Source organism: Nicotiana tomentosiformis, chromosome 3, assembly GCF_000390325.3.
Source record: "Nicotiana tomentosiformis chromosome 3, ASM39032v3, whole genome shotgun sequence".
NCBI classification, from domain to species: domain Eukaryota; kingdom Viridiplantae; phylum Streptophyta; class Magnoliopsida; order Solanales; family Solanaceae; genus Nicotiana; species Nicotiana tomentosiformis.
Window position 1 is genome coordinate 129,812,706 of NC_090814.1, and position 24,318 is coordinate 129,837,023.

The 24,318-nt window shown below is 36.1% G+C and overlaps 2 protein-coding genes across 11 annotated transcripts; one reads left to right on the forward strand and one right to left on the reverse strand.

Annotated features, from left to right (window-relative positions):
* The first annotated feature begins 1,888 nt into the window (after positions 1-1,888).
* Positions 1,889-18,930, forward strand: LOC104112201 (PH, RCC1 and FYVE domains-containing protein 1-like). Of its 9 annotated transcripts, none has more exons than XM_070197594.1 (13): positions 1,900-2,203; positions 2,883-3,038; positions 4,719-4,805; positions 6,095-6,184; positions 6,277-6,357; positions 7,909-8,103; positions 8,174-10,294; positions 12,001-12,147; positions 13,029-13,199; positions 14,410-14,533; positions 14,632-17,376; positions 17,722-17,790; positions 18,610-18,930. In XM_070197594.1, the coding sequence occupies exons 2-9, from the start codon at positions 2,991-2,993 to the stop codon at positions 13,107-13,109; spliced, it is 2,850 nt and encodes a 949-aa protein (XP_070053695.1). In that variant the 5' UTR covers positions 1,900-2,203; positions 2,883-2,990; the 3' UTR covers positions 13,110-13,199; positions 14,410-14,533; positions 14,632-17,376; positions 17,722-17,790; positions 18,610-18,930. The 9 variants fall into 9 exon arrangements, with proteins under 9 accessions (XP_070053698.1, XP_070053695.1, XP_070053696.1 ...); XM_070197595.1 differs by having other exon boundaries at positions 14,632-17,260; positions 17,336-17,376; positions 17,722-18,930; XM_070197591.1 differs by having other exon boundaries at positions 14,632-17,790.
* On the reverse strand, positions 15,522-21,792 carry LOC104112202 (microtubule-associated protein RP/EB family member 1B-like). 2 transcript variants are annotated; one of them, XM_009622059.4, is made up of 8 exons: positions 21,550-21,792; positions 20,747-20,815; positions 20,571-20,657; positions 20,012-20,118; positions 19,777-19,913; positions 19,528-19,604; positions 16,042-16,155; positions 15,522-15,900 (listed from the first exon to the last, which is right to left on the reverse strand). In XM_009622059.4, exons 1-8 carry the CDS (start codon positions 21,652-21,654, stop codon positions 15,793-15,795), a joined length of 804 nt encoding a protein of 267 aa, XP_009620354.1. In that variant the 5' UTR covers positions 21,655-21,792; the 3' UTR covers positions 15,522-15,792. The 2 variants fall into 2 exon arrangements, with proteins under 2 accessions (XP_009620354.1, XP_070053699.1); XM_070197598.1 differs by lacking the exons at positions 15,522-15,900; positions 16,042-16,155 and adding an exon at positions 19,104-19,426.
* Between the last annotated feature and the right edge of the window lie 2,526 nt (positions 21,793-24,318).

Genomic DNA, 24,318 nt, shown 5'->3' on the forward strand with positions numbered 1-24,318 from the left:
TGGTAATATAAGTGAAGATATATATTTTATAAAATTTTAAATATTTTTTTATTTTAAATTTTATTCTGTTGTTCTCAATAATATTATCTAATTATAATGAATAAAATCTCTATTAAATTAAAGGGACTTATATGGGCATCGAATACATTTTTTGCTTTGTATTTTTTTAATTATATTATCCAATGTTTAGTATTATTGCATTGTTAATAGAATTTTTTATTAGCATAATACTTTATCTAATATTTTTGTCTGCTACTTTCTTTTTGTAATAGAATAGAAGATATATATTTAATTTCTCTTGAAATATTTTTATTTTAAATTTTATTATATTATTCTCAATAATATTGTCTGAATTTTAATGAATAAATACACTTTTTATTTCAAAAACGTAAAACGAAAATGATTTTAAAAAAATGAAACAAAGAAATTAACTAACCTAAACCAACCCTCACCCATGTTTGAGTAGTTAATTTTAGGTAGTTACTTTCTTTGTTAATTTATAATAATTAATTATTAAGTAAATAATTAATTATTAACTAATTATGCCATGTGATTTTTTTATAGACTGCCATTTGAATTAATATGATGCCTTTTTCTTTGACTTTTAATAATATATAGATAGATATAGATTATAGTCTTATCTACCCTATAGTAATAGTTCAATATAACTAAATTAAATGACTCATATAATCATCAAATAACTTTAGATGATACTCAAATATAACAATTATATAGGTTGTTTCAAATAATTTGAAAATATAAATTAATTTAAAATGAATAAGAAATATATTATAATTAAATGAATCTAAAAAATCTTCAATTTATTCTTAGGTGTAATTCGTGATGAAAATCATATAGTAGTTCATTTATAAACACATAATTTATTTAAAAAGTCCCATATGAGATAGAGATTAGTCTTGACTTATAATAATGATAACAGAATAATGTGATAGAAAATTATTTTCCCTTGAATTTGAAAGGTATTTTGACACAAATGGAGTCAACAAATGGACAATTTTTTTTAATTTTGAAATGGAAAGTTTTTTTAAATTATGAAATGGATTTTTTTTAATTCTCGTTTTTATTATAAAATATTTTATTTTATTATTTTATAGATATTTTAACTCAAAAATAATAACCAATAACTAATCATTAACTAAATAACTAATTATCAACTACTTATGCCATGTGACTTTTTTCTAGGCTGTCACTTGGCTTAATGTGGTGCCTTTTTCTTTGGCTTTTGATAATATAAAGATTTTATTTTATCATTTACCGTATCTTTTTATATAATAATTTACACCGTATCATAATTTTTCTTTAAGATATTGCAAGTTTATTTTCATATTATTGGTGCGTGATATGATGAAATAACGGTAAACGATATAATTTATCCAAACATTATATTTATCAAACGATGCATTACAATACAATACAATAAAATACAATACGATAGGATATATTATGAAACAATAGGTAACAACCATCCAAAAAAGCTCTAAAAGAAATGGATTCTACCAAAAGCTCTAGTATATTTTATTTTATCATATATGTAATGGAGAATAAATTTAGAAATTTCAAATTGGCAGCAAAATAAATTGAACTTCGTAGGACTGCAGCTGAACTCAGTAGCTTATAGCTGCTACTCCTATAATACAACAAAAAAGAAGGGGTATTATAACAAAACCCAGCTGGGAAAAAACTGGCGGGAAGTTAGTTGATTGGAGACAAGTCTGGGAGAAACAGAAAAGGCCCCTGCAACCAACAGTAGTACCCCACTTCCTTGCCGCGGAAAAGTTGCAACAGATTCAGATTTCGTTGACTACGTGGCATCAACAAAGTCGAATTCACGATTGAATAACTATAAATTAATCCAAGAAAAAAAGAATAAGAAGAGCTATAGCCTTACGTATATATAAAGCACACATATAATACATACGTACTGCTCAGAGAGAAAAAGGAGAGAGGCAAAACAGAAAGTCACACACTAATTTCCGCACAAACCTCTGGGAAATTCTCAATTCATTTCCAGACGTTTCGATCCGGTGATTTTATCAAATTCCTTATAGAAAAAAAATAAATCAACGAGCGCTTCGCTTTTGTAATCAAATCGAGAATTTAAGCTTCAAAAATACGTCAGTATTTTCGGTTCATTGAATGCGGCGCCTAAATTGACATCGGCTTCTTCCAGAATTCGGCAACAGTGAGTGCTCTTTTACCTGTATTGATCTTCTTTAAGCACAAAATATGAGTTTCGTTTTCATTTTCCTTGAATTGCATGTACTGTTTAGCGGTGTTCTCTGTCGCCTGCATCGGTCAAGCGTGTATAAATTGGTTTGCATTGACCTAAACCCTAGCTCCTTGTTGGTTCTGATGTTGTTTGTCTGTTGAATTTTGAACTAGGAGCTAGGAAAATATAGGAACCTTTTTTTTTTTTTTTTTTTAATATACTTACGTGATATTGATATGTATTCGTGACTATTTAGGGAGTTATGGTTGTTTGAGTATTAAATAGAATGTGGATGTTGTCATGACCAGTAGTTCCGGATATCCAAAGAAGTTTTGCTGAGATTTTACGTGTATTCTACATGCTTTGATGTTTCGTATAATTATACTTTATGCGGCTAATTTGTTTGAAAAGATGATACTACTAGTGGAAAGTAATCTTAAATTATTTTTTGGTTATCCAGTACAACGATAAGAGAAGCCTGCATGTCATCAACTGCAAATTTTTCTGTCTCTATTTTGTGGGAAAAGTGCCATTACTTAATAGTTCGTGTCGAGGTTCTTCAATTAATCATTTTCCTTATTTTACGCTTACTCATGTTTATTGGCTCTTTCGAAATACTCTGTATGATATTGATATCCTTACTCTCTTGAAGGAAAATTTTGTGAAGTCTTCCTATGGAGGAACCATGGGGACTCTTTTGCCGTCTACAAGATGTTTGGTATTATCATGATCAAAGAGCAAAAGTTCATATAACAGCTTAATGAACAACTTACAGAGGAACAGTCTTGGAGAGAGGAATGTGGAACAGGTGATGTATATTGCTAAACTTTTCTATTCTTTTCTGCTTAAGAACAGAGCGGATTTTGAAGAAGGGCAAACTCTCACCACCAGTGTAGGAAAGCTAGCTTCTTATTCCGAAATCAAACTAGAAATGTTTGTACCATTTAGTCAATAAAGGAAAAAAGAAATACAAATTCAGGTAATCGAAGTGAGCGAATCCTATTGTTTCACCTAATCAGGCAATAATAGAACCATGACAATAATTACATCAACGCCTATGTTTTTGTTTTTCAGACCTCTACATAATGTTTGTTTATCAAGAAGAAGGATGCCAAAAGAGAGAAGGTTGAGTATCTTACATGCGTTAGTTGTCAGTCTGTCTTTTTTTCCCTTGCAAATTAATATATTAACCAATGGCTTTAAATACCAGCATTAAACCAATACATCCATTATGATTATTAACCATAAATTTTTAAACTAGAAGTCAAACTTGAAATAACATAAAGGATGCTTAGTTCTTTTCCTGGGTGCTGCACCACAGACGCCTATTTAATGTACTGCCTGTTGTTAATTGGTGCTTGCTTTTTTTTTTTTAAAAACCCTTTCGGGAGAACATGTAAAGTGATTATATTTTGTAGAAATCTAGAAAAGTTATTCTCCTTTAAGAAGGATAGAAAAGCTGGCATTGCAGTCACAAGTTAGATCAGTTGGTTGAAGTTCAGTTCCATATACAAAAGTCGGCCTTTTGGGACAAGCAGTTGACATGGGAAGGTCAACGGACATGGGAAGGTCAACGGACGATTGACATGGCAGTATAGTTGTGCACGGCAAGGGCATGTGATAGGGAATGCAGAACATATCCATATTGAAGTCCATTAATTCATATTTTAAAGGAAAAAAAGGCCTACAGCATAGTTGAGCTCGTTTGTCCATTATCAGTGTCATTACAGTGTTAGCAGTCATAGCATGAAGATTTTTAGTTCTTTCTATTGCCATTTTTTAATGGAAATATTCCAAAATTCTAATACCTAGTTATTATTCAGTATGTGTGCTTGCGTTTCGTCCAACATTTGGCCACAGTTAACTTGAGCAAATGCAATTTGTTAGGCTTTTGTTATCTGGGAAAGAAACTAGTACAGATGTAGAGTAAAGAGTAGCCTAAATATGTGGACCGCAAAAGTTCTTTGAAATTTAAACTTCAAAATGTTAAATGTAGAAAGTAGCTTCTGGTGTAGTTGTTTATCACGCTAGTCTCACACACTAGAGGTCCCCAGTTCGAACCTGAGCTCAGACATTATCAAAAAAAATGTAGAAAGTAGGTTCTGCATAATATTATTATTCTCTTACTGAATTGCCACAATCTGGTGCCCCTGATGAAAAGATCAATTTGAGTGCCTCATTTTAGCACATATTTTCTCGGTGTGGAATATCAGATAAAAGGAGCTTATAAATTTGTACTCCAACCTTGTTCTCTCTGTTAAATAGACTTCTTTCCCTGTTCTATTTCAGAATTCCATAAACTAAGATTTGGTCCTTTAAGTTTCCCTTGTTAAAGAGTTGTAAATTTTATAATTCTCTTAAAAACCATACAAATCAATATTATTAATTTGAGGAATGAGGGGGTGTATTTGTTGCTGATAAGGTAAAATTTCTATAATGAGCTGTTTGTTATCTTCAACCTACAGATCCTTGTTTCTGCAACTTGCAGGCCATTACAGCCTTAAAGAGAGGAACATATCTACTGAAGTATGGACGCAGAGGAAAGCCAAAGTTCTGCCCTTTTCGTCTTTCTACTGTATGGGCTTTGCATTAGATTGTGCATTATTTCCCAAATTTGTTGCTATTCTTTTTCTCTAGTTTGCTTCTCCTCATGAGCATACTCTCTGTGAGCATCCATTCATCTTTCAAATCTTTATTTAACAAATCTAAATGCCATATATCAGGCAAGTATAGTTTAGAAATAACTGATTCGTCAAAGTCTCGGCAAGCACTCAAAACTGTGCTATCATAATGTTCAGATTGCTTCGACAAAACATCAAGTTCTGAATTACCTTAATTTAACTTGCTGGAAAGGTCTCTTGCATTCAAGAATGCACAAAAAGAAAATATCGGGTGAGAATAGCTGATAAATTAATGATCAAAAACTAAAACTTTAGGGATCACTTGGCTATCTGAAGAATTGTGTTTTTTTTTGTCTTCGTAAGGGACAAAATTAGAAACATCTTTTATACATGTATATACTTGGAAAGGGGGAAAAAACGAAACAAGTTTGAGAAGCTCAAAAATATTTTGAAACGTGCTTAGAAGGAACAAGTGGAACAAAATAGCACCGGGATTGGAAGGGAAGGTAAGCTAAGAATAGGGAGAAAGGAGAACCAGTAGGGAGCTGAGAGAAGGGTGAGAACTTGAAAAGTGGTAGGAGAGGTATGGTAAGAAAAAGGTAGACCAGTAAGCGGCTAATTGAAAAACTTTCTTAAAATTCCTTTTTCATCTCTTTGTCTGGCCATGAAAGTATTACAAACTGGGATTTCCTTATGTGAAAATGACATACCAACAAAAAGGAAATGCTATGTTCATGCTTGGGTTGGGGGGGGGGGAGGTTAGGGGTAAATATGGTTAACAAATGACATAAAGTGGTTTCTTACTTGTGGAGAAGCCTAGCAACTGTACAACTAGATAATATCATCAGCTTATCTTAAACTGATGTTTAAATAGATGTGGTTGGATTTTCAAGCCTTAAAGCATAGGTTAGGTAAAGCTCTACACTTTCATTTTGATGTTTCTATTGTTCAAGTTACATGGTTGCTCGGTGTAAGTACTTGACCTCTGTTGTGATGTTCTTTCTCGTGCCTACAGATGAGTGAGTCGAAGTTAATGAGTTGGAACTTGATAAGAAAGATGTTTATAGCATCCAAGATCAGCTCTATTCTTCTTTCTTTACTAATGCTTCTGCTTCCCCCCCCCCCCCCCCCCACGTGCACACACATACACACTTTTACATATAAGGGTCCTATTTCTCTGCTTCAAAGAAGGGGTATCCTCTGAAGTATCATCCATCAACTGCTTCTCATGGCTAAATTTCAGGATGAGACAAGACTGATATGGTATGTTGACAAGGAGGAGAAACAGCTTCAATTGAGTCAGGTTTCAAGGATTATTCCCGGTCAACGAACTGTAAGCCTTATGCTATCAAGATCATGCATATCAAATTCCATACTAACCAGCATTTGCAATTGATTGCATTTTCTATCTCAAATGAATTGTAGGCAATTTTTCAGCGGTTTCCTAGACCTGAGAAGGAATATCAGTCATTTTCACTTCTATATGGCAAAAGTTCCTTGGATTTGGTAAGTAACATTTACAGTCTTTAACAGCATGTCACACTCCCTTCCAAGTTTAAGCACTTGCATAAATTGCATTCCTTCACTCACAAATTGCTTTTTGAGTAGCAAATTGTCACCAACCAGTTGAGATATAAAATAATTAGTAATTACCTTGTACTAGTAAGTTGAGATCTAGAAAACCCCTAATTTTTTTCCTTAAGAAAGATTAGTTAGTACTGGGATGAAATGGGCCTGAATATTGAGCCATAGTTAATTGATTGATTAATAGATAGCTTTTTGGATGCATTTCACATGTATACAAGTATTTTTTTTAAAATGTTGTTATCTTTTGAGGTTAAAAATTCCCAGCTATGCATTTTTATTTCATACCTTAGTTGCCTTTTTGTTTTAGTAAATCTGTGAAATAACCTATGCAAGTAGTATGAGGAAATGGAAGAAAATTGGAAATTGTATTATTATGCATAATTGCATATAGGAGACATTTCCTATGTTGGTCCACAATTAGCCAGTCTTCATTCTTCCATGAAGTGGCTATATTTGCTATAACTTTGCCTCGGACATAGACAATGAACACCTGTGGCTCAGTCTGCAGTTCATCTGTATTTTCATGATATATGAACTTTGAGTCCTATGCTTGCTTGGAATAATATGTTGTAGATTTTACTAGCTGCTCATTTTATTGGTTGATATACAATATTTAAGAAAGTGGATAACTTTGTACTTGCATATCGTACTTCACTGATATTATAGAGATGCAGATGCTTGTACCCTTCATATGGAGTGAGAATTGCCATTCTTTCAATTCCATAGACTAAATGGGTTAATGAAGCAGGACAATATAAACCTCCGTCCCGGAACAAAGTTAATGCTCATTACTGTTTAGATATGGTTTCCACCTATGTTGCTCGGACTCGTGCGGGTACCCAATACGGGTGCCGATCTAGAGGTCAGATTCTTCATCAATTTAATTTTAATATTTGGGGGTATGAATCCGACTGCGGATGCGGATGCGGATGCGGATGCTAGGATAAGGTCAATACATGTATATACGACATATATAAATATATATTTCGATTAATTAAAGTTATTGAACCAAAACTAATAAACTTTTAATTCTTTATAAACACCTAATATTTTATTCAAAAGATATCTCATGTAATAGCTAAGTGTAAACATACTTTATATAACTATACATATAAATTAGACCAAATGCCAATCAATCTACACTTCTTGGTCCTAGATGTAGTCAAAGCACTCAAGGTGACAAAATCCGGTGTGGATCTCACATCCACACCTATACCTATGTCGAATCAACACGGGTGCAACAGGGATTTGAACAGTCCGAGCAACATAGGTTTCCACAAAGATCATCATTAAAGCATGTGTTATGTATTTTCCAAGTATATGGACTAGTAATCTCAGAGTTAAGAAAATAGGCGGACCCGGAATACCGTGATTTTAATAGACTCCATTATTATTAGTACAAAAATGAAGATTTCCAGAAGAATTTTATAATTTTAGATGATAGCAACAAAAAACTGAATTCTTCGGCAGATCTGCAAAGATAAGGAAGAGGCAGAAGTCTGGTTTGTTGCTCTCAGGGCTTTGATATCTTGGGTTAACTGTCAAAAGTGGACAAGCGATATAAGACATGATGCCACATCTTCTGAAGGTTCAACTACTGTGACACAACGAAGTTCTCACTCCGCTTTGTCAAGTAGTAGTGGAAGCAGCAGTACACCCTATGAGGTACTTACTGTGCTTTTCTTGTTAAGTTGATTGATTTATGATCTTGACTCTTTTCCTGTTCTCGTGACAGGATCCAAAGAAAAATCAATTGGTTTCAGTTCCATCTCAGAGTCCCCCAAAAAAGAGATTAGAAAGAGCATTCTCTGACTTTTTACTCTATAATGCAGCCGCACAATGTTCTTCCCAAAGAGAGTTTGCCGCTTGTTCCCTCAACTCAAGATCATACGGAACCTTAGATGATGAAAATGGGCGGAGCTCTGCGGATACTATCCGATTTAGTTTCTCTAGTGCCATTAGTTCATCTAGCCAGGGATCTTCTTCCGCAAATATTGATACCCTTTGTGACATTTTAATATGGGGAGAAGGAATTGGTGATGGCCTGCTTGGTGGTGGGATATGTGGACGTGGAAACTTTGAAGCTGTAAGAAGGGATTCACCTTTGCCTAAGATCTTGGAATCAGCTTTACTACTTGATGCTCAATATATTGCTTGTGGAAGCACACATGCTGTACTAATCACAAAGCAAGGAGAGATCCTTAGTTGGGGAGAGGGGTCAGGTGGCAGACTAGGGCATGGAGTAGAATCTGATGTTTCTAGCCCAAAACTTATTGACACTCTCTGTGGGTTGAATGTTACATCAGCAGCATGCGGAGATTATCATACTTGTGCCACAACAATCAGTGGAGATCTCTATACATGGGGTGAGGGTACCTTTAACTTTGGCCTCCTTGGGCATGATACTGGAATCAGTCACTGGACCCCCAAAAAAGTAAAGGGTCCTTTGGTTGGTAAGCATGTCTCATATGTCTCTTGTGGTCCTTGGCATTCGGCTGCTATAACATCAGTTGGCCAACTTTTTACTTTTGGTGATGGAACTTTTGGTGCTCTAGGTCATGGGGATCGTAGTAGCACTAGCATTCCTAGGGAAGTTGAAACTCTACAAGGACGAAGAACAGCTACAGTGTCCTGTGGGCACTGGCACACTGCAGCCGTGGTAGAGCTCTCTTTTGAGGATTCTGGTTCTAGTAACTCCCCACCTCGGAAGCTTTTCACCTGGGGAAATGGCGATGATGGACAACTTGGACATGGAGATAATGCTTCTAGACTCGCTCCATGCAACATTTTACAGTTAGATGACATTAACTTCTGTAGAGTAGTCTGTGGCCATAGCATTACAGTTGCTCTGACAACATCAGGACAAGTATATACAATGGGGAAAGCTGATTATGGGCAACTAGGAATTCCTGGAAGCAATGGAAAGTTCCCTTCTCGTGTTCAAGGAAAAATTACAAATTGTTTCATCGAAGAAATAGCTTGTGGCTCTTTCCATGTTGTGGCCTTGAGCTCAAACTCTCAGCTTTACACGTGGGGAAAAGGAGGAAATGGTCAGCTAGGACATGGGGACAATCGTGATAGGAACACTCCTACACTGGTTGAAGCGCTGAAAGCAAAACAAATAAAGCATGTGGTCTGTGGAAATAATTTTACTGCTGCCATTTGTCTACACAGAGAAGTGTCTGTTGCTAATAATTCCATTTGTGCTGGATGCCAGAGTCCATTTAATCTCAGACGAAAACGTCATAACTGCTACAACTGTGGGCTTGTCTTTTGCAAAGTGTGCACCAGTAAAAGATCTGTAAAAGCTTCTTTGGCTCCAAAAATGAACAAACCTTATCGTGTGTGTGAAGATTGTTTTGCTAAATTGAACAAGGGCTTGGAGACTGGATTGACGTGTCTACCACCGAAGGCCACCAATGGAAGCTTACAGAAGAATACCGGAGAGAAGGTGAAAGAGACCTTGCCTTCCAAACAAAAAGGCCTTCTGTCTAGGCTGTCCTCATTCAATTCATTCAAGCAGTCTGACAATCAACATCCTAAAAAGAACCAGAAGCAAGATTCAAACTCTGACCATGTCTCTCCAGTTTCCAATGGCAATACTCAGTGTGAAGTATCTCAAACATCAAGCCCATTGATGTCTTTTTCTGATTGCCCTGAGAAATTGTCTGTTTCTTTTGTTGGATCAACAAGTCATTCTCAAGCTGGCTCTCCTGCTTCTTTGGAATCAAGTTCATCTTATTCTGTGTCACTGAGATCTGCTATTGCTGCACAAGCATATCACGAAGTGGATCTTGATGATTCAAAGCAAACAAGTGAAAGTCTGAAAAAAGAAATTTCAATATTGAAGGAGCAGGTAAAAATGGTCAAGATTCTTTTTGTCAAGCTTTGCTACATCCTGTCATGACTAAAAGAATCATTGAAGTAGAAAACATACGTCTAATATTAGAATATCAGAATTGAAGAGTACCACATTGGTGCTTTAAGGGATGGGTGGTCTCCTTAATATGGCTTGGGCAATTCTCACCTCATAAGCTAGCTTTTAGTGTTGAGTTAGACTCAAGGTCCATTTAACATGGTACCAGAGCAGGACCTATCTCAATTCTCGTTTCCCGATATTGGGCCCCCATATTAAATTGTCCACGCTCCAGATGTCCAGCCCTGGGCGTGAGGGGTGTGAAGAGTCCCACATCGGTGCTTTAAGGGATGGGTGGTCTCCTTAATATGGCTTGGGCAATCCTCACCTCATGAGCTACCTTTTGGTGTTGAGTTAGGCCCAAGGTCCATTTAACAAGAATTACTTATCACTTATTTTTGTTTCTTCTATGTGTTAGAATTACTAATAACATTAGGAAGCATATGGTATGGCTTTGACACTTGTTATGGAAATTAGTGGAAGCATCACTCACTAGTACAATGAAGGAAAAAAGAACAAAAGAAGTATATATTGGGGTCAGGCTGCATGTGGTTGACAGTTAGTTATTCGCACCTAGGATATCCTGGTTCGGTTTCACAAGGTTGCTGTTACTTGTTGACTAATTATGTATTCATTCAAAAGTTTGGTTGTAATTACGTGTAGATTTTTCAATTTCAGAATTCTTCTTGGTTTCATTTCATGAAGATGTTACTTTGTCATTCCCTTCATCAGACTTATTGTATTGTTAGTATAACCATAAAGACTGGAGATTTTTAGAACATTTATCCTGCATCAACTTTTCTTGTCTCTTCCATATTGCGTCTACTATTTAAGAGACCTGGCCTTCTGTTAACATTCTTTCTGTACACTTTCCAGTTTACTGCTCTGCTATCCCGTCTTATTGTTAAATCATCTTTTGTTTTAGAAATTTTTCTTGAGCTAATACTGTTTTCACCCATAATTCCATAATTTGAGCTGTTCTCAAAGTGTTCCAAAAGAGATTTTGAAAAGGAGTCACGTTAGATAGAAGTCACTAATTGGATCAGCGACTTAATCCTTTATTCTGATTTGATTGAAATTACCTTTGAATTGTCAAAATACTGAGTCTCTAGAGTTCTATACCAATTAACTACTAATCCAACTCTTCTTGTATTTTTATAATCAAACTGCAGGTATATATCATTAACTCCTAAGAGAATGTCAAATAGATGCGTAAATAGCTTTTTGGATAAGTGACTTCAAAGTGACGTCTTTTTTGGACGAGCCTTCTATTTGTGGAAACAATTTTACAATAGTTGGAACAACAGGATAACAGATGAAAACAATATTATCTCAAGAAAAAACTTTGTTTTAGTAGTCCTGATTGGTCCAAAATAGTTTTTCATGCACAATATCCTACATTCCGCTGAGAAAGATTGTGTTGCTGTGGTTTCTATTATAGCATAGCTCTACCTATTGCACTAGATTCTGGTATTTGTCTTGCAAAGGGTTTTCTTGAAATAGTCCAACGACCAACTGATTAGAAACAGCAGCCAGCTTAAACTAACTACATCGTATGCAGTGTTACTTCTCCTTTCAAACAAAGAAATCTGTAGTATAAGTTGATCTGTGCGTGCTCTATTGGACCTGAGATATAACCCATGCAGGTAGAGATTCTCACCCAGAGATCTGTTTTCTTAGAGGCTGAGCTTGAGAAGAAATCAAGGCAACTTCAAGAGAAAACTGAACAAGCTAGAACCGAAACAGAGAAAAACAATGCTGCAAAGGAAGTCATCAAAACTCTAATGATGCAGGTACATATTCGTTGTCCTATATATTCCATTACATCTTTAGTTACGTTCTGCAGTTAATTGAAAATGTTTATATTATCCATTAAAGTGTACTAATTATCAATCAGATCTGAATCCGAAATATCCTGTTAAAATTCTCTGTTTACAAAGAAATCAGCATTCAGTTTTTAGTTGTTTATCAATACATCCAGCCGCATCTTTTATGTGTCCAAAGTCTGAACACAAAAGCCTTGTGAGAAAACAACTCAAATTAAGTACCTGATAAATAGTTTTAGCATTTAACTTTAGCAGGGAGAAAGAAGAAAGGAGAAACAAAAAGATCTATGTAAGAGATATGTGGTATTGATAGTAATGAAATGCGAAGGCAAATAAGTGCCCAAGAGAAATAATAATCGCAGCTATTAGAACTGATAACAAAGCTACTAGATTATATTCCAGTTCAGTTACTCTAGCGAAGCTATATTTTCCCTATTTTCTAATGTTATGTTCTTAGAGTGGAAATCTAGTCGTTGCAGCTTGCCCCATAATGATTTTATCTCAAGAAACTTCACAAAATAGGTTGTGGTTACAAACTGCAGATAATGGAGATATGTAAGAGGAACATAAGATACACTTGCATGATCCTTTAAATGATGCATTACATGCCTGTGTGCTCGTGGACTTTGGAAAACACCCTCTTAAGCCCTGCATCTGGAATTATTCTCTCCAAAATTCATGAGCAGATTGTGGATAGCTCCTGCTTTTATTCATTCCACAGAGGACTTAGTTTACACTTGGGACAACTTTCATCCCCCTTATAGGTCACTATCCTTATTTTCGGTCATAACTACTATTCATTGAAGCATTCTTATTATTGTCTTCTTTTTTTCTGGATCCTCTGCTAGGTAAAGGGCACCACTGCAAAAGCACCTCGGGATGCTTCTGCAGAACATCTGATCTCACTGATGACACCTACAATGCCTTGAACCTTGTTTCTGGAAGGAGTAAAGCAACCAGCTAGGATTTCATCACTCCTATTCTTTTTGCAGTTATCTGCAGACCACTGAAGATTTATGGTAGGTTTCAAGATGAATTATCTACTGATTTAACTTCTGTATCAGTGAGTGGTCAGTTATGCTTAAAAAAAGTGGTTGGTTATAATCTGGATGGAGTTTGCTTCGGGTATGGATGTTATATGCATCTCTGTGTATGTGCAGCTGTAAATATCATCAATGTCTCGGAAAGCGTATCAGTCGTGAAAATATGAGATGCACGCCACTGATTCAAGGAAGGAGTCTTATTACCCGTACAACTAATGTGATCCTAAAGAAGCTATCTCTCTATCAGAAAGTGTACATTCAATTTTGCATATAGAGTGAAACTCATATCCTTAGTACACATTAGGATGAACGGACTGCTGCTGTTTCTATGAATAAGTGAAAGGAAAATGAAAATCGCGATAGTAATCAAACAGTCTGATACGTACTTCCTCGTTTGAATTCATCCAGCTATCTCTTGTTTCCCACCTCCCGCTCCTTTATGCCATTCTCCTCCCAGTTTTGTAAAAAAAGTACGAGGATATTTCAACACTAACGAGTATTTTGATCAAATGTATGAAAAGAATTTAATCCAGTAGATTTCACTGTTTATCGTGTTGTTTACCCGTGCGCTTCATTTATCCGTCAGCATCTCCGAGTCTAGTTCCCAGCTTAAAATGGTTGTACTTTTCACATCTCGCTAATCAGAAAGAGCGGTGTTAAATAAAATGAATATGTGGTATTGTGGTGGCTTCGAATGCTTTTATAAAAATTGAAGAATTAGTATATAAGAGAAATTCGAACTGCTTTTTATGTATGATAAGTTTTTACCAAATCAATAGATGGCTACTCATAATACCAATTAGTGATGTAAATATTACTTATACCATTATGCAAAAAGAAAAAAAGAGAGAAAAAGGGCCTTATAATTGTGTTTTGAAAAACTAAAGGTACACAGCACTTATAGGCCAGAAGTTTTGGATTTATAAATTCTGAGAGCAACCTGCGTTCATTCTTTCAAGTACCTACATGAATCAAGTAGGAATATATGTAGACTGCATTCTTAATTTTGTTATATGCAGAAGAAGTGAAGCGGATTCACATTTGTGTTTTTCTATTTTGTTAGATGCGAAGTTTACCATACTCTTCAAAGATATTCGTTGTTTTTTTGACTGCATTCTCGATCAAATCCTTTTAACCTCATTAGTAATTTTACTCGTCCACTCATTTGCTTCTTTTAAATCATTAGGTTCACCTTTCAAACTTGTTCCCTAAGTGGCATGGGCGCATGGCCATGGACGATGATATATTTGTGCGGGCTCATGAAGAATGCCGCACCTCACGAGGCCTAGCTTTTTTATTGGAGCATAATGGTAAGGTGAAGTCTTCTTCAATTAATGTTGTCATTGTGCTAATATGTCCACTTTTATCTTTGGAATATTTTTTATCCTAATTCCTATGGGACTGTCAGAATTTCATGTGGAATCACATGATAACAAGCATCAGGCATCAGGCATCAGCGTAATGACAATGAGTGCATCTTGTTTTCTGCTTTATGCCCATTTCCAACTTCTTTACATTGGCAAGTTTTTTTCTTGCTGAAGACATCACAGTTCAACTAGCAAAACTTATATAGTTTTGGCTAACGGTCAGAAGATTGGTGTAATCTATCTCTACTGCAACACAAGTAATTCAACTGCATAAATTCTTTCTCTACATATATAAGTGACAAACTGACAATGTATGAATTTACAACTACCTACTGTATTATTATGGATGTATATTCTAGTTCTAGGAAAGGGCACTGTGGTAATCATTGTCTAGTGTATTTATGTATTTCTTTAGATAGAGAGGTCTATGGGGAAATTAATGAAATAAAATACTATAAAGATGCAAAATGATAAGATTATCTTATTTTTAGATCGTTATAATATCTCTAATAACTTACACAATATAATATTTAAAAAAATGAAAGAAAAAGAAATATGTCACCGTAAAGGTCATTGCAGTTCAGTATTAAAGCTCTTAGCTTGTCCAGAAAAATTAAGGTTCGATTTTCATCAATTTTTTTCATCTGCTAGACTTCCCCTTTTAAAGCTCGATCGAGCTTTTATTTCCCTTCATCTCCCTAGACCTCCCCCAAAAAGGGAAAAGTTAAGAAAACCCCCTGCTCTTGAAATTTGAAAACTAACAAAAGAAAGGGAGGAGAAAATCGGAGGGGAAAAGACGAGGGAAAATAGAAGTAAATTTGGATTTGCCCCGTTCTCCAGCTTGTTTTTCTGTTCCTTTTGAAATTAATCAAACAAAGGAAAAAGATCTTGTACTTCTCTTTCTTTCTTTTTTCCTTTTCTTCCTCTCCCATTTCCAAATCGCTGACTGTATTTATTTTGTGGAAGATATGTATCTTTCAATTAAAGTTGACTAATTATGATCACTAGACATCCAAATACAAATTTCGCTTCACTGGAGATATCTCCATCAACTAAACACTGGAGACAGATTGTTCATATGGCACCCAAAAAAAAACATGGACGTATAAAGCAGAAGACTGGCAACTTTTCACCAAACGATGGCAACCCACTACATTTAAGAAACTACTGCAAGCAATTCTTACTTATCTTCCACTTCCAGTTCAGCCTTCACTTCCATCCACAGATTCACTTAGAAATTCTTGAGCTTCTGCCAATGCTGATTCTCTTGCATCAGCAGCATATAATATCTTTTTTACTGCGGCAGCCATCTGTGAAATGTCATAAGCCCCAGCACATTGATTAGATGACTCGTAAAACATACACAAGTATAGATGAATCAACAAGAAGGGTAGCTGGGTAGCTACATCATGAGCATTCTTTTGGTAGAGATGTGGGAGAGAAGAGCTTACCGGGACATTATCTAATTCTGGAGTCTGACAGAGTATCTCAATATCTCGTAACTTTGCGAAATAAAAATCTCTTTCTTTTTCCAAGTGGTCAACAGAGAGCTTGAGATCTGTAACCTGGATGGTTAAAATATGAGTAGCAAGCAGTCGAAGTACCACCAGGCAACTAAAACAGTGAGTTGACAGCAGGAAAAGTAGCAATTGAGAGTTATATAATATAATCACAGGAGTAGATACTTATCACAGAAAGAGAAAAAAAAAACAGTAATAACAACTATACCTGTGATGACCCGGCCGGTCGTTTTGAGAGTAATAGCCCCGATTCCCTATTTACTGTTTCCCCCCGTATCTTTTTATGCTTATGTGACTTGTCGGGAGGTTTTGTTTTTTGGTTTCGGAGTGTTTTGGGACACTTAGTCCCTAAAAAGGAAGCTTAAGTATTAGGATTTTGACCGTAGTCGGAACTGTGTGAAGACGACTCCGGAATGGAGTTTCGTCGGTTCTGTTAGCTCCGTTGGGTGATTTTGGACTTAGGGGCGTGTCCGGATTGTGTTTTGGAGGTCTGTAGCTCATTTAGGCTTGAACTGGCGAAAGTCGAATTTTTGAAGATTTTGACCGGTAGTCGACTTTTTGATACTGGGGTCGGATTCCGATTCCGGAAGTTGGAGTAGGTCCGTAATGTTGAATACGACTTGTGTACAAAATTTGGGGTCAATCGGACGTGATTTGATAGGTTTCGACATCGGTTGTAGAAGTTTAAAGTTTCAAGTTCATTAAGTTTGAATCGGAGGGTGATTCGTGTTTTTAGGGTTGTTTGATGTGATTTGAGGGCTCGACTAAGTTTGTATGGTGTTTTAGGACTTGTTGGTATGTTTGGTTGAGGTCCCGGGGGCCTCGGGTGTATTTCGGATGCTTAACGGATTGAATTTGGATTTAGGCTAGTTGCTGAAAATTTTCTGATTTTTGGTGTTTTCGCACCTGCAGAGGGGAGACCGCAGGTGCGGGATCGCATGTGCGAAGGAGGAGACGCAGATGCGGCCAAGAAGGAGCTGGGCAGGAACCGCAGGTGCGATGCATTTCCGCACCTGCGATAGTCGCAGATGCTGTCGCATAGCCGCAGGAGCGGAACCTGGGATTCTAAGTGGAATCCGCACCTGCGATGGCATTTCCGCAGGTGCGGCGTCGCAGGTGCGGCGTCGCAGATGCGACAGAGAGTACGCAGGTGCGAGATTTCTGGACAGAACACTTAAATACAAAGGTTCGCGATTTTTGCTCATTTTCAACATTTTGAACTCAGGTTTGGCAATTTCTTGGGAGCATTTTGAGGGGCTTCTTGAGGTAAGTCCCTTGTGCTTATTTTTGATCAATAATCTTGCTTCCCCATTTATTTTCCCACCTAATTAGTGTGTATTTAAGGTGGAAATTGGGAGTTGGAGGCTAGGGATTTGAAGAGTTTGATTTGGGGTTTTGAGTGGCCATTTGAGGTCAGATTTTGATAAATTTGGTATGGTTGAACTCGTGAGTGAATGGGCTTTCAGATTTTGTAATTTTTGCCTGATTCCGAGACGTGAGCCCGGGTCGACTTTTTAGGGCGAATTTCGTAATTTTTGTTAAAGTATTGATTTCATTAGTTAAATAAGTCTATTATGGTTGTATTTATTATATGTAATTGCTTTTGGCTAGATTTGGGTCATTCGGAGCCGGATATTCGTGGGAAAGGCATTGTGACCGATTGATTGAGCTTGGTTCGAGGTAAATGGCTTGCCTAACCTTGTGTGGGGGAAATCCCCTTAGGATTTGGTACTGTTTTGATATGTGAGCGCCGTGTACGTGAGGTGACGAGTACGTACACGGGCTAATTGTTGTAAAAACCCGATTTCTGCTAAGTAATAACATGTTTCCTTCTTATTTGAGTTACATCAGCATGTGTAGTATCCTGTTAGCTTAGAATAGCATATCTACTTGCCTTAATTGCTTATCTGAACTCCGTGCAACATGTTTAGTGAAATTCCTGCTTTTCCTTGACTTGTACTTTGTCTAAACTGTAGGATTTCATGTTGTAGCTGTTAATTCTATTGTTTGAGCTGCATATTTACTTTTGGGACTACGGAACGGTATTCTGGGAGATCCCCTGTACTGCATATTTACTTTGGGACTACGGAACGGTATTCCGGGAGATCCCCATGTACTGCATATTTACTTTGGGACTCCGGAACGGTATTCCGGGAGACCCCCCTGTACTGCATATTTACTTTGGGACTACGGAAAGGTATTCCGGGAGATCCCCCTGTACTACACATTTACGTTTGGGACTACGAGACGGTATCTCGGGAGATCCCCTGTTGTTATCTCTGTGTACTGAGTTGTTGTCTTCTATGATTTCATTCCTGTTAAATTTCAGTCTTTATTTTACTGGGGTATTTCATTCTACCTTGTTTTTATTATATATATATATACCAATAGGGCCCTGACCTGACCTCGTCACTACCCGACCGAGGTTAGGCTTGACACTTACTGGGTACCGATTATGGTGTACTCATGCTACTCTCTGCACATGTTTTTCGTGTGCAGATCCAGGTGCTCCTTATCAGCCATGCTATTAGTGAGCCGGGACAGCTTTGGAGATTTCAAGTTATATCTGTCGCGTCCGCAGACCTCGGAGTCCCCTTCTACTCTTTCCCATGTCCATTATCTTCTGTATTTTTCCTTTGTTAGACTCTGATGTATAGACACACTAGACTTTCCTTCTGTAGTTTGTGATTCACGATGTTTTGGGTTTTGGAATTTATGTGTATTTTGAATAGTTGGTTATTGTACATGCCAGGCGGCATGGTACCCAGTTATGTTGTTACTGCTACAGTTAGTTGTTAAATTTATGTTTTCATTTCATTATTGCGCAAATGTTAGGCTTACCTAGTCGTAGAGACTAGGTGCCGTCACGACGTCATACGGAGGGGAAATTGGGTCGTGACAATACCACAATCCTGGTATAGTTGGGATTGGTTGAGAATCAGCAATATCCATTCCACTCCATTTCGGGCTGTTTCTTTCCACTACTCAATTACTTATCTTTTAGGACAAATTAGAGATTCTATTAAACTGGGAATTCTTTAAATCTTGACATATCCTTACACTGTCATATAATCTCTAAACCAAACATAACAGACTTTTGACAAACACCGAACCTAATGTCAAAAAGAAAGAAAGAAAAAAAGTAAAACCAACAGCAGCAGACATGATCCCCTAATACTTAAGCAAACCATATCCTTAGCTTCGGATGTAGTTCAGAACAGTTCTGCAAGATCCTTTTAAATAGGAGTATCTTTGACCATGCAGAAGCATGTACTGTGATTGAATTTAAGCTGGCTTCAATCAAGCTTAATAATGCCTGGACGTTGGAACAGGCAATTATTCATTCACTCAATCAATCTGCTGAACCATAAGCAATAGGTTTTACACCATCCAACTTCACACAAGTATAAGACTTACCTCCTTTGACAAAGCTTGAATCTCTGCTGAAGAATTAACCCCACCCATTACTGGACTTGACCTTCCTTGTTTTATTCCTAGAAAAAAAAACATAGTTTAAGAAAAGCATCACTACAGAGAATAAAAAAAGGGCAGTCCGGTGCACAAAGCTCCCGCTATGCGCAGGGTCCGGGGAAGGGCCGTACCACAAGGATCTATAGTACGCAACCTTACCCTGCATATAATAAGGAAAATATCACTGTCGCTAACCTGTAATCTTAGTAATGCCTTCCCCTAATCCAGGGTTATGACAGTTGTTTGTTTGCAGTGACTTTGCATATCTCTGAGAACCCTTCACATTTCGTTCCTTCCCACCCTTGCTTCTGCGTTCCAGAGCATTATAATTCCTGCAAACGTACAAGAAAGGAGAGATAATTAAAGGAGAATTTGGCATCTAACTTCTAGAAGCAACAAAACACTTGAGTATTTGAGAAGAAGCACATACTCATTCATAATGCCACCATTTACAGACTCGCAGTAACGTTTCAGCCACTGCAGAAACTCCAAGTTATCCAAAGGACGGCCCTTAACAAGCCTGTTAACTTCAATATGCTGCAAGCAAATTGGAAACCAACTATAAATATGACCAAAAAGAAAACCATGTAGTTCCACTCAGGTCTCAACAGCAGGTTATTTTGTTTTATGAAGGCTTTCTCTTGACTGCTGAATACTTCATTAAAAAGGAAGCTGTGCAGGTAATACAGAAGGGAAAATATAAAAGGAATCATGTCCTCAAAAGTTTCTTTATTACCCTTAGATCTATTTTATTTATTTGTAATTCAGAGATAAGAAAAGCGTCAGCACGATCCAAAGTGCTAAATACAGAAAAGTGAAAGCTAGGTGAGAAAATTATGTTGAAAGATTAAACTGCACTACGACAATGATAAAATTCAAAAGAACAATCCCCCTCTGCTCCGAGAGGTTTGTACATGGAAAGAAGGGATCAAAACTGTTTCACTAAAGAAGTCCACATAAAACTTGAAATGTGATTTGTAAGAAGTTACCTTGTCAATTTTGAGCTTGTTGAAAACATCTTGCAACACTTTGTAATTCTGGATCATGTCATATTCAGTCTTTGCATCAAAGTTGACCTGTAACAAAATATGCTCCATCAGAGATGCCACAACAAATCAAACATGTTCAAAATAGGACCACCAGAACATCGCATGGCAGTAATCACCTTATGCATTGGAACAGCTCCAGGATAGGTCATGTCCATCATTTGACACTGCACAGCCCCAGATGCAGCCTAGCATAATAATTTTGTAATTCAAATATGTAATTAAAGCATTAGAGGAGAAACAGAATCATCAACATTCTTAAAGGTAATTATCAATTGTGCTAACTATACCGTATCCCCTGTAATGCTTACAAGTTAAGTAACTGGACATACGAAAGTTGCTAAAATGTTGGCTAATCTTTTCCACTCATTAAAAAATTCAATCTAGAACTTTTAAAGCTACTGTAATACTAGCTCAGCCCCACTTCACAAATAAATCATATAGGCATTTGTGCTTATCTAGTACCATCAATTTGAAAGGAGAATGTGAACACCAATTAACAATTTAATCTATTTCCTTGACCATTTCAATTTGATTGGACACTTTTCTCATATGACCATATTTAAATCTAATTTCCCCAAAATGCATCAACAACTATGCCTCAATTTAACCAGCTGAGTCGCTATATGAATATCAAATATCCAATTCGCTCTATTTGGATCGTATCACCCAACTCTCATGCACAATTGAGGGATAATTCCAAAACTGAAGGAAAGTTTGAGGAAAAGCACAATTTCTCAAGAGGTGAACGTGAGACATTATTATTTCATTACCCAGAATTCTAAAGAAAATCCAAATAATATTACAACCTAGAACAGATTAACAAAAAAGTGCATACCCAAAAAAACTGGAAAATCACTCAAAACACATTTGATAATGCAAAACAAGAAAGATAATGAGAAATGGGGGGTACCGTACGTACCTCTTCAATGCGAGTGAGATTAAGGTGCAGCCTGGCATTGATCCAAGACAACAATTCATTCCTCCCAACAAAATATGCACTATCCATTATCCCTATATTCGCCATCCTCCCTTCTTTCAATCCAACAATTCCCCTAATAAGACTTTTATTTATATATAGAAAAGAAACAAAGCAAGTCACATATATGGAATGAGAAGAAGAGAGAGAGAGAGTGCGTAAAGCAAGGAATTTTGTATTTCAAATTACCCTTTTAATATAGCCGTTCCGTTTTATTCATTTAAAATTTGTTAGCCTAACCCATATAGACATAGTAAGCGACTAATTAATTACTCCATTAATTAAATACAAGCAAGCGAGGGAATTCAATTCTTTCCTCGAGAAAATAATATTTTATGTTTATCTAGTTTTTTTTTTATAATTATCATTAATGGATTATTTTTTTTTTAAAAAAAAGATGGTTAGGGATTGGGGAAAAGAATCGTTTGCTTCTTTTTTTTTTTAATTAAAATAGAAAGAAGAGCGTGAGAGAGAGCGGACTGCAAGAGTGGAAGCTTTTTCGTCACTTTCGTGTTTGGTTTTCTACCATTGCCAATTGGCCATTTTCTTAAGTTGGGTGGGTCCCAATTGATAAAAGTTACTATGTATTCAGCCAGGGAGACTACGTTAAAATTTCATTTTCTACTGAAATTAAATAAGTAGAGCAGGGGACATACCAAGAGAAATAAATTTCAATTAGGTGAGAATGAAATATATGTCTTGTTTAGTTTTGTCTCACCATATTATTAAACAAAGTTGTAGGCAGAAGCGAATCATGATTTGAAGCTTATAGGCTCGAGATTTAAAACTATTAGATTTGGCGGAAATGGAACTATGGGTGCACCACTACGAAAAAGGGATTAAAAAAAGTATTAAGTGGGTATCAATCTATATTCCTTTACGTAAATAACTCAACATTCAACCAAATGTATTATTTAACCTTTTTGGAGCATGGAGCCAGTAGATAATATTAGATCAACCCTAAAAATATATATATACATAAAATATCTAGTTTGACGGAAAGATCAGAAGATTGACTTATAAATAGTGAAGTAAAAACGTAAAATTTAATACAACTAACCTCAGAACTAGTGTCACAAGTCATACATGAGCAACTAAGAAATGAAACACAATGCGAATGGGATTAATCAGATTTCCCTAGAGAATTATGGAAAAGGTAGAAGAATTAAAAAAAGTAAAGGATCAAGAAAATATTACTCTGAAGCACGGTTTTAGTGAAGCAAGCCAAGTTGCGAACATGGTTCACGTGTACCATACTTTGGGCTGTGAATCCGCCCTTGGTTGTAGCCTTGTAGGTATAATATGAATGGCTTAACATACTCTCTGATATCTCGAATGAGCGAATTTGTGACGTGATTACTCACTTGATTTTTGCACATGATTTTAAGTTAATATTCGTTAGAACAAAACTAAGTTAATGAGTTGATATTTTTTAACTCGCATGCAATTTTATAATTAATAATTTTTATTGCTACTCCTCATTTTATAGATATGTTTATATGAGATCCTTTGACAATCAAAATTCCAAATGATAATTTTGATTTTTTCACATAAAAGTTTGAAACTTCATCTTGGCATACAGGGAGTTTTCGAACTCCAACACAAATGTGAAAAGCGAAGATTTCTAAATTATATTTCAAATGGCAATCAAACTTTGAATATCGTCCCAAAGGTAACTAACACTTCTAGTTAATATATTTCTATTTTTACAATAAATTAAGTACTAGAAGGATGATGTCTGCACAGGCCCAACATATTATTTTTTTTCAGTTGTGGTGACAGTAATTATACAGTTTGGTACTGAAATCCAAAATAAACCAACATGAGTATAATATGGCTCTTCTTTTACAGTGAGTGTAAAAAAATGACATAAGATCAGTGCCCTTCCACACTTGTTGTTGCTCAAAGCAGGACTACCTTGTTATTACATAGCCATGTCTTGTTGTAGGTCGGTACTGCATACTCTGCTACACTTAGTAATATCTAGACCACTCTTTTCTTTTGCCCGAAGACTTGGTGGTGGCCGGTCCTACAATACATGGTTTAGATGGAAGCAAAGCGAGATGACTAATATTCTTAAGTGATTGTCCTTTCAAAAAATGATTTGATATCAATAATGGAATAGATTGATCTGCATAAGCCATTAACCTTTATACAAATTAATCTTCAGGATGTAGAATGGATGGAAGGAAGGTATACTTCATTTACTATATTAATAAAATAAACATCAAATCAGAGACAGTTGACGCATCTCTACAGAGTTCACTTTGATCTTTTCATTGATATGACTTGAAACTAAGGAACAAAAGATAAGCAAGTAGCATACTCTGTGTAATAGCACATGATTATCTTCAATGAAAAATAACTTCTCATTGTGCTGCAAAAGCAATAATATCAGAAATGTAATTCTAAGCAAGCTAATATACTTCAATACCCACTATACAGGAGACATACTATTCTTTTGAAGTTCAAAAAACTTTGAATCACCTAAGAGCAACTTCACTAACATGGCAATGCACATTCATATTCATAGATTAATGTTAATTCCTACATCTCAAAATGGATAAATTGTCAAATACTTGAGTAGGCAATATGGTTGATGCAAATAAGAAATTCTTCCCATAAAAGATGCAATATGAATCAGAAAAGGGAATTGGCTGATAGCAAGAACATGTACAAACTTAATATCAAGCAGCACACACAAAGAGAGTT